The sequence below is a fragment of the Megalobrama amblycephala genome, linkage group LG11 (assembly GCF_018812025.1).
Source record: "Megalobrama amblycephala isolate DHTTF-2021 linkage group LG11, ASM1881202v1, whole genome shotgun sequence".
Lineage (NCBI taxonomy): Eukaryota > Metazoa > Chordata > Actinopteri > Cypriniformes > Xenocyprididae > Megalobrama > Megalobrama amblycephala.
The window spans coordinates 21814971-21830158 of NC_063054.1; the positions used below are offsets into that span (position 1 = coordinate 21814971).

General features: G+C 37.1%; 1 protein-coding gene across 14 annotated transcripts in view; it reads left to right on the plus strand.

The window, feature by feature from the left end:
• The window catches only part of fryl (furry homolog, like), a 120139-nt gene that overhangs the window by 22933 nt on the left and 82018 nt on the right, over window positions 1-15188 (plus strand). For 2 of the 14 annotated variants that reach the window (XM_048206689.1, XM_048206693.1), the window contains exon 1: window positions 5553-6457. The exons of 6 other annotated variants lie outside the window; for them this stretch is intronic. In XM_048206689.1, the coding sequence (XP_048062646.1) occupies window positions 6250-6457 (208 nt within the window). In that variant the 5' untranslated portion in view covers window positions 5553-6249. Of the gene's footprint in view, window positions 1-5551; window positions 6458-15188 lie in introns of those variants that run through there. 6 more of the 14 variants (XM_048206692.1, XM_048206706.1, XM_048206695.1 and 3 more) reach the window with 5 other exon arrangements.

Below are 15188 nucleotides of genomic sequence, written 5' to 3' on the forward strand. Positions count from 1 at the left end.
TTAAAAAGAGCTGTTTTGGTGTGTACCACCTTAAATATAAATGAGCTGCATATCCCTGCCCTGCCTTTGGATGAGGGCGTAACTTGCATACCTATGGCAATAAACAGTCGATAGAAGCAGAATGGCTGAGAGTGAGAGACCCGCTGTTTTGAATGGCATGCAGCCGTACATGTTTGAACCGGAATCAGACCCAGATGATGAAGAGACTCCGGCAGAAGAAACACAATTGAGAATGGAGCAGGACGTCTCTGAATGGTTATTTGATACATTTATGTACTTGTAGAGTTTTAATCGCGTCCCCTTTGCAATTATGGATGTGCAACACACACACACACACTTTGATAACGTTCGCGCATTTTTTTGAAACTACAAACACAAATACTGTGATAACGTTTGCTAAGTAAACATACACAGTTTTTAATACAATATCTTTAAAAAAAAATATATATACGTGTGGATACACACTATACAAACAAGGTTTAAATTATATACACAGACATTCTACGACGACGACAACAACTTTAGACGCATTTGTTATTGAATTGGCTGACATCGACTGAAATGACTATTTGCTCAAAAAACATTAAATACACTTACTTCTTCTGGAGGTGACGTTGGATCGCGAACAATAGGCAACGATCCACGCTTGAGGATTAACTTTGAAGCAAGACCTGCTTTGAATTGACCCTCGTTCTCAAAACAGTCAGTCAAAAAATGATTCGCGCAAACATAAACGTATTTTGGAATTTTGAGTGGCGCCTTTCCTTCGTAAATAAAATCCATCCACTGCGTTTTCAGTGGCTCTGATGTCGGAAGTAAGTGAAAACTACTATGTTCATTATTACATCCCACAACAGAACACTTACGTTTCTTAGGAGACATTACCGGCTGTCGTTGAAACAATGGAGGATGGTTGACAGATCACCGAGGTTGGGGTCTATGCCAAAACCAGATTGTCAATCAAACCACGTGGGTGGGGCTTAGCGCAATTCTACGTCACAGTGAGAGCAATCTTAGAACAGGGCGTTCTGAGACAGTGCTTATGAATTATTGAGATTGTAAAAAAAACACTGGGTGGATTTTTCTCATTCTAGGGTGGTTTTGCTCACACACTGCCAACACACATTTATGGTCAAACACCATGTAAAAGTGAATTTTGCATAATAGTTGCCCTTTAATAATGTTTGAACTTTATCAGTTAATGGTATCTTGCTCCATTTGGGACTGGGTCTTCTTCAGAATATCATCACTGTTAATGTAGGCAACTCTGTTTGAACTTGTTTTTATTTAACTTTATAATGCACACATAGACCTTTGACATAGTGTTTCATGCAAACAGGACCTTGAGTTTAGTTCAGTGTTACGGTGAAAGGTCCTTCTTTGTGTTGTTTCATCATCAAGGTTGGCAGCGTTTTAGGGCTATCAGATATGGGTTTTGTGTTGTGTCAGTGACAGGGAGGCGTGTTATGAAGTAATGAGTGAGTTAGTAACTTTCCAGAAAAATCTGATTCTCCCACATCACTGTTTAAGAACGGCTGTGTCGTCACCTGTTTGGTTTATGTCCTGTTTTCTACAGCTACGCTTCCCTGTTTATAGACCAAATTGGTTGTTTCATACTATCACTATTTTATTTAGTTTGTCTACAGTATCAAGCAGTGTGTAAATATATACATCACAGAATTTTATTTCTTTTGAAAGCCATGAACATTTTCATCAGATTTTTTTTAACACACTTTCACATTTTTGCTGTTAGTATCATGTTTAAAAGCATTCTCACTCATTTAAATACACACAAATAAATAATTTTCACACTTTTTGCATACTGTAGCTTGACTAGGAAATAATGTGCAATAGGAATATTTTGTACACATTTTTACTTGATTTTTGGCCAACATCTCATCTCAAAGCATCTCATATTTCAACAAAGTTATATACAGTACTCAGCGTAAATGAGTACACCCCCTTTGAAAAGTAACATTTTTAACAATATCTCAATGAACACAAAAACAATTTCCAAAATGTTGACAAGACTAAGTTTAATATAACATCTGTTTAACTTATAACATGAAAGTAATGTTAATAATATAATTTAGATTACACATTTTTCAGTTTTACTCAAATTAGGGTGATGCAAAAATGAGTACACCCCACAACAAAAACTACATCTAGTACTTTGTATGACCTCCATGATTTTTAATAACAGCACCAATTCTTCTAGGCATGGAATGAACAAGTTGGCGACATTTTGCAACATCTATCTTTTTCCATTCTTCAAGAATGCCCTCTTTCAGAGACTGGATGCTGGATGGAGAGTGATGCTCAACTTATCTCTTCAGAATTCCCCATAGGTGTTTGATTGGGTTCAGATCAGGAGCCACTGAATCACTTTCACCCTGTTCTTCTTCAGAAATCCAACAGTGGCCTTAGATGTGTGTTTAGGGTCATTGTCATGTTGGAAAAGGTGCACGACGACCAAGGGCACGGAGTGATGGTAGCATCTTCTCTTTCAGTATAGAGCAGTACATCTGTGAATTCATGATGCCATCAATGAAATGCAGCTCCCCGACACCAGCAGTACTCATGTAGCCCCACATAAGGACACTTCCACCACCATGTTTCACTGTAGGCACCATGCATTTTTCTTTGTATTCCTCACCTTTGTGACGCCGTACAGTTTTGAAGCCATCAGTTCCAAAAACATTTATCTTGGTCTCATCACTCCAGAGTATAGAGTCCCAGTAGTCTTCATCTTTGTCAGCATGGGCCCTGGCAAACTCTAGGCAGGCTTTTTTGTGCCTGGGCTTTAGGAGAGGCTTCTCTCGTGGACTGCACCCATGCATGCCAGTCCTCTGCAGTGTACGCTGTGTTGTGTCACGGGAAATAGTCACCCCAGTTTGGCTTTCTGCTTCTTTAGGTAACTGCAGTGAACTTGTATGCCAATTTTCTTCAACCCTTCTCATTAGAAGACGCTCCTGTTGAGGTGTTAACTTCCGTGGATGACCTGGACGTCTCTGTGAGATGGTTGCAGTTCCATCTTTTTAACATTTTTGTTCCACTTTTGCTACAGTATTCTGACTGATAAATAAAGCTTTGCTGACCCTCTTGTAGCCTTCACCTTTCTGGTGTAAATAAATTAAATTATTTTCTTTATCAGGTCTTGTGAGATTTCTCTTCCATGTGGTGCCATTGCTGACAGCATGAAATGGAAGGTGTTTAAACACCCTTTTATAGTCAACTGTCTGCTGGACACCTGTGTAATGAATAATTAGACTCACCTGTGGTTGAATTCTTGTTAAATTAGACATTAGTTGTCTAAAATTTAGCTTTGCTATCACCCTAATTTGAGTAAAACTGAAAATTTTGTTCTCTAAGTTATATTATTAACCTTTCTTTCATGTTATAAGTTAAACAGATGTTATATTAAACTTGGTCTTGTCAACATTTTGGACTTTTTTTTGTGTTCATTGAAATATTGTTTAAAATGTTACTTTTCAAAGGGGGTGCACTCATTTATGCTGAGCACGGTAATTATTAATTCATCAAAAAAAGTAAATATTTCACTCTTTTTTTAGATTATCATTATTTTTAAAATGTTATGATAGATTATTATATTTTAAGATTCATTTTAAGATTTATATCTTAAAAATAAGCCCTTGGGAGATTAAAGTGCTTGTAGTTGAAGAAATATTCCATTGTGAAGTAGCCTTGGGTTTTTATTTTGTGGTTTGAAGAGACATGCAAAGTAGAACCAGTGTTTCTTCTCTTTCTCACAAAATGATATACATCTCTTTAAATTTCAATTCAATTTTTCAAGTCAAGAATTATTGTTTTATTGGCATGACTGTAAATTATACAATATTGCCAAAGCTTGTATAAATGGAATGCGTAAAAAAAATAAAAAAATAATTGTGCCACCCTGTACTGAGTTTTTCCAATATTGCGTTCGGCCTCCCCTAGAGGGCAGACTTGTAAAGAGATCTGAAGTATGGACACACACACACACACACACACACACACACACACACACACACACACACACACACACACACACACACACACACACACACACACACACACACACACACACACACACACACACACACACACACACACACACACACACAGACTTGGATCAGTCTGAACTTATTCTTCTCATTCGCATGCTACTTAAAGGTTATGTAACTGTTAATTTGTTGGTCACTAAATATCAAAAGGTGTTTTTGCCAGAAACATTGACAACACTAACATAGAGATTAAGAGACTATTTTGGGCCACTAATAACAATCTGTGTGCATTTGTTTTGTCTGCTCGCACATTTAAGGAACTGAAACATTACATGGTTTGCTTGACATGTTCACACGGAGCTTAAGGGTGTGAGCGTTTCCTGAGAATCATTTGTGCACAGTTTTTTTTTGGTTCTGTCTATGTGAGCAATGAGTCTTATGAACGAATGAGGTTATATTAGGCCACAGTAGGAACAGAGAACTTTCTGTATGCTGCTGCTGAGGTCATTTCCTCCTCCTGGAGCTCCTCTCTACCCTCCAGGTGGCACTGTAGATGTTTTGCATTTTGAGAATTGTTGTTTATTTTGACTAGGGCTTAATTGTACTTCACATATGATATAATATAACACAAATGTTTGGGGTCAGTAAGATTTTTTTATTTTTTTATTTTTTTAATGTTTTTGATAAAAATCTCTTATTCTGACCTAGGCTGCATTTATTTGATCAAAAATACATAAAACAATACTGTGAAATACTAGAATTTAAAATGTTTTTTGTTTTAATGTACTTTAAAATATTTCATGACAATGATGGTGTGTGTTATTATCTGATAATTTTAAAAGTTAGTCAAACTATCATTCTTTTTACATATCAGGATCTCCCACAACGCCAAGCTCTTCCAAAAGACTGTTATAATGTCAGTGGTGCTGTCAGTGTATTGAATGGCGGTTCAAACAGTAAGAGTTAGTGTCATTATTACGACGTCCATTGTCAGCAAAAGCAGCCTGCTCATTTGAATATGTTACAGTGAGTCAGCACAAAGGCCTGCCATATGCAAAATGCCTCCCAACATGAACATTTCCATTGATTTACCTCCGGACTCCTTACATTTGTCCAGCCAAGAAGAAAACTCTTGTATCTTGAATAATTCTTTGAATCAATGCATACTTTTCCAATATGCACTTTATTTGTCCAAATAGTCTTTATATTAGCATGTTTGTGTTTTTATCAAAGTGAAGTTATATACGCATGTATCGGTGAGCCGTCAAGCAGATCAAACATGCCACATAAACTAGTTCACCCACTGCCCTGCTGCAAACTGGAAGTGAAACCAGCAGTCAGTGTGCGTGGGTGTGAGACACTTTGTCTGTTTGACAGCATGCCTTCTGAGCTATTTTTTTTTTATCCTTTTTTTTTTTTAAGGGAAATATGTAAGGGAAGTTATAGATAGTGCATGTGTGTGTGTGAGAGAAGGGGGTGTGAAGAGCAGCTCTAAAAGGTTTAAAACCGGATAAAACTTATCAGAGCACAGCAGCACGCTGAAGATGCCACGCCTTCTCATTTTTTGTTATGCACTCCCTCGCCATCACAGACGGATGAGTCTTCCTCCCTCCCTTCCTTAAGAAAGGAGAGATGTCTGGGCGTGGTTGGTAGCTGCTGTGTTTTGATTGGCCGCTTTCCCAGGCCTGCGTTATCTCCTGTTGGACACGTCCTGGCTCCGCCCAGATAATGCACTCTAGTTGAATGGCTCCACCTACTATCATCACATCAAAGTGTTCAGTCTATCCTGCATGAACAGACAGGTAGTAAGGTTGGTCTCTCGCTGTGTAAAAGCTCAAGTGAACTTTGGGTTTCGTTTTTGAGAAGTACTCACAGCTGGCCTGTGGCATGTGGAGTACGGGCAGGTTGAAGAACACAGCGGCTGGTTCTACAGGTGCTCGCTTGTACCTCATTCCAGGTTTTGTCGTCTTGGATCTACCACCAACAGCTTCTGCATCACGACAAGAGATCATATGCACTTCATCTGGGTGGCTGTGTATGTAGACACTTGGTTTTAACTGACATGACAAAGAGGAACCTGCAGTGAAGTCAGAGTTTGACAAGCTGTGGTTTTGCCTGGGTGGAGACGTTCTACAGTCGTCTGTCCAGTCACAGGCGGCCTGATTTCTCAGAGGTGATGGTGGGCGGCAGGGCCGTCACTGTGCACCCGCACAGGCGCCTGGAGTGAAAGTGTCACTGTGCAAACATGGAATTCCTCAAGAGCCTCGTTCCCACGGTCATCTCCGGGGACGGCGGACTGCCGGCGACGGACGCGGGGGGAGTTTGGCCGAGGGAGACGGGCCCTCGCTTGCTGAGGATGAAACGGCTGGTTTCGCAGGCCAATGAAGAGGAATATGACGGATCCACTCCAACCAGCCGACCGGCTGTCCGTCTTCAACGACATCGTGCCAAAGGTACCAACAGTAAAGATGAAGGGACGGGTATTTCAAACATGGTTCTAACTCTAGTAAAGAGAGGACTGTTTGATTAGGAGGTGTGTGTGCGAGGTGTGTGTGTTTGCACTTTTTGTTTATAGTTGGACTCTGATATAAGATTAATCACAGACAAGAGAGAACAAGCAAATGCTTTGTGTAACCAAACCGTTTGCAAAGTCTTAAGTTGAATTAGTTGAGAATTATATAAAAGAGTTTTTACAAAATCAAAAATAGAAATTGAATACTATCGGAACTATTTCAAGCATTACAAATGCAGAAAGGATGTAAAATGGTGCTCTTTATATCCCCATTATTCTATCCTTTTTTTTTTTTTTTTTTTTTTTTTGCATCCAAATTGATCTGAAGCAGGGAGATCTAGGTAACTAAGTGTTAAATTTCATGACTGCATTATTTCTGAATTTCATCATACTGACTTTACTGGCACTGAAACATGGTAGTATTTTTTTTTTATTTTTTTTTATTTTATTTTTTTTACAACATGACTACAATGATGTATGTGTCAATGTGAGTCATTGTTAGTTTCGATTCCCAATCCTGAGCTATGACAGCAAGACTTAAAATAATGTTATACATGAAGTCACCATATCATTACTTTTTGAAGATTTATACTACAAATAAAATGCTGTTCTTTTGATGTTTATATTCCTTAAAAAAATCTTAAAAACAAAAATATTAAATAGCACAGCTGTTTTCAACATTGATAATAATAGGAAATGTTTATTTAGCACCAGATCAGAATATTAATGATGTCTGAAGGATCATGTGACACAAAAAATTCAGATTTGCCATCAGAGGAATAAAAAACACTTTAAAAAAAAGGTATATATTCAATTAGAAAACCGTTATTTTAAATTGCAACAAAATGTTTAATCAATTAGAGGCAAACCTGTTGAGCATTTGAGACTTCTTTCAAAAACATTAAAATCTTACTGACCCCAAACTTTTGAACAGCAGTGCTTGTAGATTAGGATTAATGTCTAGGTGTTGCTAACTTGAGAAATACAGTACAGTTAAAATTTTTCATTTCAAGTACTGATAGCTACAATGAAAACATTTTAATTAAAACACTGTTATGAAAATTTGTTGACAAATAAAAATGACAATATGTATATCCATATATGAAAATAGAAATATAACACTGCTAGATTATCAATTATGCATCATTGTTTTTGAGAAAAAAATAAATAGCTGCATGAGGTGAAGTTGAAGAGTGAATGAACACCAGTAAACTGAAACCTGCACATCCTATATGAGATTAATCAGATACCCTAATACACAACATAAACGTAACATTACAACTTGTATCTGCACAAGTGAACTTGAACTAAGTTATTTGCTTTGTCTAAATGTGTAACTCCCCTTGTGGATGCGCTCTTCCTGTAACAACGCGCTGAAACACGGGGAACTAAAGCACAAAGAATTCACAACATTCTAGTGTTCTCATTAGAAAAATATGTATATGGCAGATTGGCGCTGCTCATCTGGCACGTAACTGTATTTTCATCTACTTTATCAAATGATTCCAGACATCCCTGCACGAAGCCATGATGAGAAACGATTTTAATCATTAATTGTCATTAAATTTAAACATTGTTGACAAAATATGAGGAGAAAAATAACATTGGTAGATTATTAATACTATCAATGTTTTTCAAAATGAAACATCTAAAAGAAATATGACTGCCTCAGATAACCCAATCATAGTCAATAATGTTGAGTGTTGCATTTGAGCTGAAACTGAAAAGTTACTGAACACCGGTAAACTGAAGCTATCCGCTTGTTACGTCATGACGTAAGGAACGCCATTTCTGGGTCCAAGCCTCAACTCGTTTCACTTGAGAATACCATCGACGGTTGTTTATGAGCGCTATTTATTCATATTAAACTTCAAACATTTTAAAAAGTTAAACATTTTAAATGCTTACAGTCTACACAACGGTCTCTGTGCTCACAGCGTCACAGATGTTAATATTTTAACGATTTATAAAAGATGAATCACTGTCTGGCCATCTGGAATTTTGGTTATGATTATAATTTTTTTTAGTAGTATTACACCACATTGTGTGTGTATATTAGCACCGTTTGTTGTTTTTCTTGTGGTATGAGATAGAGCGTTTGGAGCCGGAAGCGCTGCCGCGTGACGTCAGACTTGACTTAACCGAATTTGCTAAGTGTTTTAATAAGCTCAACCACACGCATCCTGTATGAGATTAATCAGATATATCCAACAAAAAAGTGATATTACAACTCATATCTGCACAAAAGGATGCGGATGCACATGTGAACTTGACCGTGTTTGTCTGAATGTGTAACTCCCGTTGTGGATGCGCTTTTCCTGTAACAACAATGCGGAAACACTGGAAACTAAATCACAAAGAATTTACAACATTCTATTACAATAGTGTTCTCATTATAATGTTATGTAGGCTATATGGCACATTGATGTTTTACATCTTGCATTTAACTGTATTTTCATGATCAAAGTGATTCCAGGCATCACTACATGCTTTCAAATCCATAGTTTCACTTTATTTCGCCCATCTGGAAGGCATGCTGTCCTAATGCTAACCAATCAGACCTCAGGTACCGCCCCAAAATGGTGCAGTAAACAATCAGAAAAAATGAAAATGATAATTCTTTTAAATTAATAAAGGTTTTCATGATCGCTTATTGCTGTCATGTTCGAGTACTCCTGCACATCCCTACAGCATTTCAAATCAAAATTGACCCTTGAAGTGCCTGGTCTTGTTATACATGATTCATTGTTGCATACTATTCTAAAGAAATAGACTTATCTTTCATCAAAATGCAGCTGTAACCAGGCTCTTCCCACCAACCACCATGTCATATATAGACCACTTTTCATGGTTCTTTCATCTAGTCAATTCCCAATGGAGAAAGTCACACCCTATCTTTTTTCCCGTCACATATCCTGTTTAATTTGGACATCTATCAGATTATGAAGTAAAATTGCCAGTGTTGTTTCATTTTGACATTTTGAGCTATGTCGGCTGATTTACTAGAAGAGAAATCAAGGTTGACCCTAGACCCGGCCTGTGTTGAAAGGGAAGTCGTTTCTCCTGTGAAGAGAACTGATAGTTAAGTTGTCCTACGGTGCTGCATTTAATCAGGGAAGACTGTGTTTGTTTATGCGCTCATAACTTGGCTGCAGGAAGAAGATGAATGCATTTGTGACCATAAATGTATTGAAATGCCTCCCCTGCAGGGTCATGTGGGGATACATGAGGATCTTTGTGTGTCATTCATGGCTGATCCAGCTACGACCACTCTTCTTGGTATGTCAGCTCCTTGGCTACAAGAAAACAGTGTGGGGAGTGTGATGTTGCATCACTGCATGTGACTCTGCATTCAAAATGCAAATTGTCCACCACGCATTCAAATATGATGGAAAACACTAGTTCAAACTGGACTAAAAGGTTTTTTTTTTTTTCTTCCTGTATCCTTCGAAGGCTGAGATTCTCAGAGTGTGTGTTGATAAATGAAAATACAGAGGTAGTAGTCTGTGTGAGTGTGTGTTAGTGGGTGTTTACATTGCAACCAAACCACACCTTGCTCTCCCCAAATTGATGAGTCTTGAGTGTTCAGGCGAGGATTTGGGTAATGTTCCTGCCAGGACATGTTCATGTACCTGAGTTCCCTATATTTTTCAAAGTAAATAGGGCTGCAATTCAGTATCACTTAATCTGTTGAATTAATATTTGATGTTCTGCAGCTTTCTTAATGCTGCCCTTCAAAAAATGTGAAAATAAATATATATACTACCGTTTATATGTTTGGTGTCGGTAGGATTTAAACATTTTTTTTTTAAGAAGTTTCTTATGAACACCAGAGCTGCATCTATTTGATCAAAAATACAGTAAAACAGTAATACTGTGAAGTATCATAAAATTTAACAACTGTTTTCTACTATAATATATTGTAAAATGTAATTTATTCCTGTGATGTTAAAGCAGCCATTACTCCAGTCTTCAGTGTAATTCTAATATGCTAATTTACTGCTTAAGAAACATTTTTTTTTTATTAGAAATATTAAAATAAAGTTGTGCTGCTAATATTTTTGTGGAAACTGATACATTTTTTGATTAATAGAAAATTGAAATCCTTTGTAACACTATAAATGTCTTTAAGTCTTTACTGTCTTTTAAAAGTATTTATTTCTTTAAAAAAAAAAACCTACTGACGCCAAACTTTTGAACATTATGTATGATATACATTGTCTGCAAAAGTGGTTTAAAAATGTAAAATTTACAGTAATTTATCATTTAAAGAAATTAATGGAAAAACCGTTAAAATAACTAAAAAAAGTTGGCTAGTTATTTTTCAGTGTTTTATTGTAAATGACTGTTCTATAAATACATAATTGAGTTGCATTTAGGATTTCAAGTTTCATTTTGGTTATTTAAAACTTAAATTGGATGTTTAAAGGTGCCCTCGAATGAAAAATTGAATTTATCTTGGCATAGTCAAATAACAAGAGTTCAGTACATGGAAATGACATACAGTGAGTCTCAAACTCCATTGTTTCCTCCTTCTTCTATAAATCTCATTTGTTTAAAATACCTCCGAAGAACAGGCGAATCTCAACATAACACTGACTGTTACATAACAGTTGGGGTGTACGCCCCCAATATTTGCATATGCCAGCCCATGTTCCCAACATTATCAAAGGCATTAGACAAGGGCAGCCAGTATTAACGTCTGGATCTGCACAGGTGAATCAACAGACTAGGTAAGCAAGCAAGAACAATAGCGAAAAATGGCAGATGGAGCAATAATAACTGACATGATCCATGATATCATGATATTTTTAGTGATATTTGTAAATTGTCTTTCTAAATGTTTCGTTAGCATGTTGCTAATGTACTGTTAAATGTGGTTAAAGTTACCATCGTTTCTTACTGTATTCACGGAGACAAGAGCCGTCGCTATTTTCATTATTAAACACTTGCAGTCTGTATAATTCATAAACACAACTTCATTCTTTATAAATCTCTCCAACAGTGTAGCATTAGCTGTTAGCCACGGAGCACAGCCTCAAATTAATTCAGAATCAAATGTAAACAATATAACAGTATAAAATACTCACATAATCCGACGCATGCATGACGAACACTTTGTAAAGGTCCATTTGAGGGTTATATTAGCTGTGTAAACTTTGTTTATGCACTGTTCAAGGCAAGCGCGAGCTCCGTGGGCGTGGAGCACGAGAATTAAAGGGCCAGTAGCCCTGAATCGGCTCATTTATAATGATGCCCCAAAATAGGCAGTTAAAAAAATGAATAAAAAAAAATCTATGGGGTATTTTGAGCTAAAACTTCACAGACACATTCAGGGGACACCTTGGACTTATATTACATCTTTTTAAAAAAAAGTTCTAGGGCACCTTTAACAGTGATTATTGTTTTAATCATAATACACTCCCTTTCTGTGGTGCTGCATTTTTATGTACACACACACACACAAAGTATTTGCGGTTTAATGACTACAGTATTTAATCACTTGCTGTCAGGATGAGCTGTTTTGAAAATTGAGAATACAAGTTCTCCGCACAGTGCAAAGTCCTGATAATTGATTTTGAAATGATTGTTTTGTCAATCATTTTCATTAATGATTTTATTGAATTAGTTGTTACACAATCAGCTCTCATTATTGTACCATGATGTCAGATGAACGAAGCAAGGGTGTGGAACTAGATGAAGGTGAGTAATTAATGACAGAATTTTCATTTTTTGGTGAACTAACCCTTTAACCACCTGTAGTTGAACCCTAAAGCTGTAGAAGCATATTTTCATTAATCACTTTGATTTTGTTTCTGAATGGATTTTGAATAAGTCAGCATTACCATATATTTTGTTTTTTTGGTTTAGCATTTTCTGTTTGGTTAGGTGGTGGCCGTCCCCAGCTCAACCTGTTTCTTCACCTGTAAAGCAGCTTTACAGACACAATCACACCTGCCCTGTTCAGTGTTCTGCTGCTGCTGCTAATATTATGGGTGTTTTGATGGTGCTTCTGTTTGTGTTTCTGCTCGTGATGTTGCTGTGTGCACATGAGCCGTATGCAGGAAGAGGAAGGATATGGCGACTCTGCAGTATGTTATGTGTCTAATATTGGTCCCCTCAAGGGCTTTGCAGGGCTGGAATCAAACAGACACAGTTAGTGCTTCAGCCACACACCTCCTCTCTCTATATCTCTCTATCACCGCAGTCATGTGATCAGACTTCATTAAACTACAATGGAAGTTTATCTTGGAAAAATGAGTGCTTGTGCATGTGGTGTTTTCTTTCAGGCATGTGATTCATAATCAGGACTGGAAGAGCAGAAATTCAAGTTAAAAACAGGCCACACAACAGTTCATAAAGTTAAACACTGTAGTTGACAAAGCTGACAAAATACAAAAACTTTCATCAGCGCTGGATTGTATTTATCTCCCTCCTTTCATTTTGGCTTTCACTCTTGCACTCCCTTTTGATTGTTTGCTCTTTCACTCCCTTTTATTCATTTGTTCTGTAGCTTTGTTTTATTTGTTTGTTCAGTGCTTCTCTTTATATATTATTCATTTCCTTTAGGGAAATTCACTTTTCCTTTTTTGATTTTTTTTTTTTTTTTTTTCACATATTTGTTTGCTTTCTCTTTTGCTCCCTTTAGTTCATTAGCCCTCTTTCATTTGATTGTTAATTTTTTTATGTCATCTGTTAGTTCACTCTCCCTTCTTTCATTTGCTCCCCCTTTCACTTATTTGTTCTTTTGCTTGCTTTCGTTTGTCCGTTCATTGCTGCGTTTCTTTCGTTTTCTTGTTTTACTTTTGCTCATTCCTTCCTTCATTTGTTCCTACTTTATTTTTCCATTCTTTCCTTCAGTCTCATCCGTTTGGTCTCACTTGTTTTTGTTTCTTTCCTTGTTCATTCTTTATTTTCTTTAATTTTCTCGTTCTTTTCTTGCGTGTCTCTTTTGTCCTTTTTTCCTTCCTTTGTTTCTTTTTGTTTGTTCTTTCCTTCTCTCTCATGACTCAGCATACTGTATTTAGCCGTGTTTTGTCAGTTTTTGGGATGGAAGGTGTTATGGAGATCTGGTGCTGATGTGTGTGAGTGTCTCTGCTGACTCAGAGGTGCGATCAGTGGAAATGTTAGGCTAGCACGCCCACTGTCCCTCTCTCTCTCTCTGAACACACTGGGTTTCACCACTTTGCAATAATGTCTCTTTCTCTGCGGAGTGTGTGTTTGTTGCTTTGGTGCTGACAGGTGCGCTTGTGCTTGGCAAGGTGTGTAGTGTCCTGCGGCCTTTAGCTTGCGCTGCTGATATGGTGTTGTGATTCAGCTAAAATGTTTTAGTTTGGGACTGACTTCTAAACACCCAGCAGTTCATGCGCAGACTTTAGTGCTAATTCATGAACACTCGGAAACAATGTACTTTTGTGGCAAAATCAGGTTTGGCAACATGTTGAAGTTTTTTTTTTTTTTTTTTTTTTTTTTTTTTTTTTTACATACCAGGTCCTGAATTTCATTTTGGAAAATAGGGGGGAATTCCCCCCTTAGGTGACTCTTCTGGGGAGGATTTTTTAATTTAAGGGGGAGGACAATGGGGTTACTATTGTTACTTGTGAGTTTACACACAACACAAGGAAGCTTGATTTAAACTGAACATCAAGTAAACAAGAACAAATAAACAAATTACAAGCAGCAGAAGCACAAATAAATAAAACAGAATAAAAAAATACAAAAGAAAATAGTTTTCAGGTAGGTCTAACAGTAGCCTATTCAGGTACAGCAATACTACAGCTAGTGTTGTCACGGTACCAAAATTCCAGTAGTCGGTACCGATACCATGAAAATTTTACGGTTCTCGGTACCAATTTCGGTACCACAGTAAAATCTATTGGAACTATTTTACTATTTTGTATAGCCTATTTTACAAACATTAAATATGATTTGGAGTGTGTGTGTTTGTGTGTGTATATATAGGTTACCTCAATGAAATAAATTTTGAAATATAAAAAAAAAATAATAATAATAATTAAATGCTCAAACATCCATTGTGTACTGTTGAAAAAAACCCGCATATGCTGGTAAGGTAGGTTTTGAAGCTGTATGCTGGTCAAATGCTGGTCCTAAACTGGTCCTGCTGGTCCATACTAGTCCTAAGCTGGTCCTGGACCAGCATAAACCAGCTCAAACCAGCATACCAGCTTCAAAACCTACTTTACCAGAATATGCTCGTTTTTTCAACAGGGGTAACAGACGTGCGTGTTTATTTTAGCTATTCCGTCAGAGAAACAACACACTACAGCCTGTAAAACTATGAAATAAATATTGGTAAATAATGGTAACCTAAATAAAAAGAAAGTTAAATATTATTTCAAAAAGCATTCGTTTTTTATTTCCACACAAAGACGCGTCATATATAGCCAAAGTCCCGTTATTACTATTGTTAGCCGCTTTGCGCTTTGAGAGGGATGTGGGACACGAGCAGGAAAGAGACCATTTCTCTTTAATAATTTCTTCGTTATCTCCTGATGTTACAAACAACTGACACTTGTTGTAAAAGGTCTGAAGAGCGTGTTTTACCCTCCGCAGGGGCAAGACATTCAGGCTATGTTTGATTTAGCGCTGCCAGAGAAAACGAAAGTAAAAATCACTGGTGTGTGAAACGCGCTATACAAATAAACTTGACG